Genomic DNA, 5,573 nt, shown 5'->3' with positions numbered 1-5,573 from the left:
GTAAATATTTGATAATCTGACCATGGTGATGCTTCCCCTATAATCTCTTCTACTCAGGAGGCTGAAGCCGGAGGGACACGAGTTCAAGTCATTGCTGGGTAACTTGAGGAGATCATTTCAGAAATAAAATAGAGAGCTTGGGGGGCAGTCCCATATACAGTGCTCCTCTAACATGGCCAAGCCCCTTGAGTTTGATCCCTGAATGCATAAAAAAAAAATTAGAAAAAACAAACTTGGTAAAAAGATACTAGACTCTACACTCATTTTCTCCTATTTCAAAAGAATTAAGGGAGAAAGAAGAAGAGAAGCAAAATGAAAAGAAAAAAAGGAAGAGAAATAAGAGGAAAACAACAAGAAAATTATGCAGTAGAATTGTAAAGAAAATGATGAGCTGTAGCTGGGCCCAAGAAGACAGCAGGAAAAGCCCTGGAAAGGCCTTGTGAACTTGTTACGCTTGCCAAGACTTCGACGGTGTAACCTTTCCCCAGAAGGGGCGAAAACGTGGTGGAAAGGTGCCTCTGTGCAAGAAAATTCATAGGATTAAAGAAAAGAAAGGAAAAGAAAAAAAACTGAAGCCAAATTAAATAGCAAAGAAGCTGCCTGAAAAAATAGATTAGGAGTGGAATAAAGTTTAAACGAGGCAGAAAAATGATGTTTGATTTCTTGTGGTCTGTAGAAAAATAAAGGGAATCCGTTAATATACATTCTTATTTTGCTTTCCTACACATTAAATTAGTAATTAAATTTTAGTGTAGAAGTTTCCTTCTAAAATTCTCTTGCAGATAAAGAGAAGAAAGGCTATTTCCTGGCTAGGAAGTGGCAGGCAGAGGTGAGTGGCAACTCCACCCCCGCAACCCCTTGGCCAGCCAAAGCCTCTGTAGCAGGCACCGTGAAGCTCTTGCGGTGAAACCACTCAGGGTTTCTTGCTTGAGGACTAAGATTGAGAGGAAAGCATGGGCACAAGTAGAGAGAGAGAAGGGAAAGGAAAGGAAAGGAAAGGAAAGGAAAGGAAAGGAAAGGAAAGGAAAGGAAAGGAAAGGAAAGACTAAGCACCCACCACTAGGCCTTACAAACTGTCAACTTGATGACAGTGAAGCCCTGGCAGCGTTTTCAATAAGTTGATTCCAAAGCTGCAGTTTATCCCCCACTTCTATGGCTGCATGACACAAGGCCAGCTTGTACTTGCATTTTCTTCGTGCTGTCTTCCCTCCCCTGGTGGATGTTTGTGACTCACTGCCCAACTTCTTGAAGGTTTTGCTTAAACATCACAGTGTTCTCTATATGAGGGTGGCTTCCCCTGTAGTCTCTCACACTGCATCTTTCCTCATGGTCTTTATACTTGCTTTAAAAAATTACTCGTTTTCTGTTACTGGAATGTCAATGCATGCATGGTTGTGTTTCTTGCTGTGTCCCAAACACTCATGAGTGTCCGGTGTATCAGAAGTGTCTAACAAACAGTTGCTGAATGCATGAAATGTCGTTTTCCTATCTGCGGAAACAGGGTATTATACTTGCAAACATCAGCTTGCAGTCAGATGTGCTGCAGTTCTAGATGTGCCACTTAGGAGATTTTTGATTGTGAAATGTTACTTAGTTTCCTTGTTGCTAAAATGTACATGAAAATATATCGCCCTCACAGGACTGTCATCAGCGCGACAGGAAACAGTACGTGCCATGCTTGTGGAATGCACTTGCCAAATGCTAATTTGCAATCAGTGTTGGCTATCAGTAGCTTAGGCATGACCACTGAATACTTAGAACACATTAACCTAACTGTTTAATAGCTTTACATTCAAGGCTATAAAACAACCAGTACAAAAATCTCAGTTTGTACTATTACTAATATGATACTCCAAAGTGCTCTACCATAATATATCATGCGATAGCAGGTGCTAACCATTGGTAATAAAAAATTAATGCATATTTATTAGAAACAAAGTTGTCTTTCTTCCTTAGGAGGTCAATTGATTGAGTTCTCAAAAACACGACAGAGAGTCCTCCACGCCGAAAGTTGGGTCTGACAGGCATCAACAGTTTCAGCAACAAAGCTCTCATCGGGACACTTTAATTTCTTTGAAGAGGCTAATTCTCCAGCCCTCTGTTCATCTATGAGTTTGAGAGGATGTTTGTCTCACACAGAATATGAATTTTTATGAAGTGCATTAAGAGTTCTGTCCAACTACAGCCACCATAGAGATTTCCTATCTGATACTCTTTCATGCGGATTATAGCTTAATGGGTATTTTAGGCACCTTTATATTTAGTTGTTATTGTGGTGTCTTGTATATTTTCTAGTGGCAGCTATCATTTTGCAATATTTTCTCCCCTTCTGCTGAAGTTGCTGTTTTAATATCCTAATCTTTATCTTTCTTGAAATATCTTCAACATACTATGTTTTTCTCCCTTCTCAGTTTCATATACCCTTCTGCCAAACTCACATTGTTAAAATTTCCCAATGTTAAAGACAAAAATCTAAAAATTTGTGTAGCTATGAAGTGCTTAACAACACCTTCAATTCTTATAAATATCATTGTCTTTAATAGGTGTTATGTCCACCGCCGTGTGCGTGGCTCCAGTTTTGTTTACAGAAGGCATAATCACTGCGCATTGCGCCTGTCCAGTAATGCTTAGGAACGCTGCTGACAGCGGCAGCCTTAACGCAGTGGCCAACAAGCTCTCTCCGCATTGCTTTTGGGGTGACTTTTGGTCGGAGGCAGCCAGAGAAATTACACTTAGGTACATCTAGAAAGAAATACAGATGAAAGATCCATGTGTTCAGTGGAAAAGAAAGAAGAAAGAAGGAGGTGGAGGTAACTCTTTTCTCTTTTCTAGCCCTCGGCAAAGAGAAGGATGACGCAGAGGAATCGGAACACGCTAGTTATGACCGGTCTCGTCTCATTAGCAGCTCTGTTACCAAAGATAAACCCGAATCCAAGACCAAACTGTCTAAGGTAATGCGAATGCAACTACCCGTAAATCCCTTTGGGACCATGACCTTTGAAACTTTTAAGTACGGTTGCTGTTATGTTAGAAAATATAGAAAAGCAGGGCTCAAGGCTAAAAAGTTACTTATAGATATCACATTTGTTTTTATGATCAAAATTGTTATATTTTAGCATATTTAAAGCTTTTCTCTTTTATTTTTAAATTTTATTGATTCACAATGTTTTAAAAATATTGTGTACAATGTACTATTTCAATAGGTGTATGTGCTATAATGATTAAAGCAAAGTAAGGACATATCCATCACCTGGAGCGTGTATCAATTTTATGTGTAAGATCACTCATGATCCTCTCATATTTATTTCAAAGTACAGGTCAGTTACCTTCCTAACTAGTTACGCTGTTGTGCCGTAGACTACTAGATGGGACTTATTTCTTCTAGCAAGCTGCAAAACCTGTGAAAAAGGATATTTAAAATATTGGATCTTAAATGTAAAATTATGTAGCAGTTTTCTCATTAGAGAATAATCTCTTTATTTTTCATAGTTGGGGAAAGTCGGTAATGCTTAACGTGAGCATAGATTTTAATATCAACTGGTCAGAGATTTGAATTTTACTTCTACAGTTTACTAATTGTAGTAACTGATCAGATTGGTTATAGCTACCCAGCCTTGTTTTTCTTCTTTGGAAAATGTGAATCCTGTGGTTTGCTTGGCAAAATTCCTTGAAAGCAAAATGAGATAGCTTTGTAAATGTGCCTGTCAGGCCTTAAGAGCTGACTCTGTGACAGACGCTTTTGACAGTTTAAGGTTGAGAACTGCACACTGAACTAAGACTTCACAACAAATGCAACAGTGCACTGCACACAGCTTTAATGTCCGTGGCTCCGGCGAGCTCACTACCGCACAAAATGTTTGGGAGGACTCTTCAAAGCCCTGGAGGGCGGCCCTCCAGCACGGACATCACATCGCTGCTGCTGCTGCTGCTGCCTTTTCTTACTACACTGTGACAGATTCCTGCTCCTGTCTGCATACTCGCAGAGAGATCCTGCCTCAGGCCAAGCTTACACGGCCTCAACCTTTTTGATTAAAGTTTGGATGCTTTTGAGAATAGAAATTTGGATACTTACCCCATAAAACAACTAACATGCTAATTGTCACTCCACACGTAGCTAATAATCAAAGTACTGGATATAATTTCTTAAGTGGGGTTGGGGAGATAGCTCAGTGGTCTAAGCACCTGCCTGGTAAGTGCAAGGACCCAGGTTCCATCCCTGGTACCACACATCGTGCAGGCCCAGCACTGAGCTGGCCCCTGAAACACATGATGGCGCACCCCTGTAATTCCGGCATGGGGGAGGCTGAGACAGGAGCATCACTATGAGTCCAAGCTGCGTAGTGAGACCCTGTACCAAATAAATAAATAAGTAAGCAAACAAATCAATAAATAAATGATTTTAAAACAATTAAATCAAAAAATAAATTCCATTGCAAAAGCCAAACTACTTCAAAGCTGTGCAGGTGGACACTTCCCAGAGCTTCTCCTTCAGGGAAAGCCAGATAATCTGATCAGAAAGTGCTGTTGGTGGATGTTTATCTGGGGGATGTTGAAATGACCTGAATTTTCGTCATTGTTGCTACCACCTGGATATTCTGTTCTTTATGAATCCTGTGCAGTCCTGTGGCCTACTTCTCTGCCTATATTTAACTATGAAGTGATATCTGTATATATTAAAAATGTGCATTGTTACATTGGGTCTTATGAGATTGGTAACTTTCATCCAGGAATTACAAATAGTGGGTGGCGACAAGCACTGCATTGAAGAAAATGACAGGGCAGTGTTGGTGAGCCTACGGCACTCGGCTACCGCTTTCTGTCACTGAAAGCTCGGGAAGGCTTGCCCTCACTGCCCTAGAGCTTTCTTGCAGAGTTTGCCAGCAGCTAGCAACCAAGACCATTAGAAGTAACTCCTAATGGTCCACGGTGGTCTCTTACTTTACATATATATAAAGAAACTGTGTTGAACTTGTCCAATGAAAAAGCCAATAAAGAAATACAGAGGCACTTGACTGGTTTGATGAGTTCTGTGTAGCTAAATTCTGAATATGTTTGAAATTTTGCTTTGCCAGCCCTTGTGTGAGCATTTACTGAACGATACTGAATAGGGCAGTGGATATTTATTCTCGTAATGTATTCATAACTTATGATGATTTAAGTTAAGTACATTTACATGCAACTGCAGTTAGTTTAAAGATTAATCCAGAGACACAATAACTTGTGTCTTTGGGTGTTTGTCTTTCAAACATGAACTTGTAGCATATGCTGTTTATTCTGAACGTTTCATATTTTAGGGATCATAAAAGCATCTGCTATCCTGACTGATATCAAACATGATGAAATGATACTAATAACCTAATTGAACTGATTGAAGTGCCCTGTGCAAAGCTGGCTATTCTAGGACAGAGAAGATGGCAAGTGCTGGACCAGTGGGCAGTCTGAGCCCTGGGATGCGATTCATGATGAACACTTAGACATCAGTGAAGAAAGCCGAGAGGTGCTGAGGATTGGAAGTGGAACTGGGGCCAGGGAGGTAGCTCAGCAGCATAATCGCCTGCCTGGCAAGGTCCTGC

At 40.4% G+C, this 5,573-nt stretch overlaps 1 protein-coding gene across 1 annotated transcript in view; it reads left to right on the top strand.

Moving 5' to 3' along the window:
* Ano3 (anoctamin 3) overlaps positions 1 to 5,573 on the top strand; it is a 405,337-nt gene that overhangs the window by 233,291 nt on the left and 166,473 nt on the right. Inside the window, exon 5 of the mRNA XM_012517561.2 lies at positions 2,833 to 2,951. Within this exon, the coding sequence (XP_012373015.2) occupies positions 2,833 to 2,951 (119 nt within the window). The remainder of the gene's footprint in view (positions 1 to 2,832; positions 2,952 to 5,573) is intronic.

The sequence above is a fragment of the Octodon degus genome, unplaced genomic scaffold (assembly GCF_000260255.1).
Source record: "Octodon degus isolate 3935 unplaced genomic scaffold, OctDeg1.0 scaffold00193, whole genome shotgun sequence".
Classification (NCBI taxonomy): Eukaryota; Metazoa; Chordata; class Mammalia; order Rodentia; family Octodontidae; genus Octodon; species Octodon degus.
Note: the sequence above shows the minus strand (reverse complement) of the source record. Positions and strands in the feature narration are given on the sequence as shown.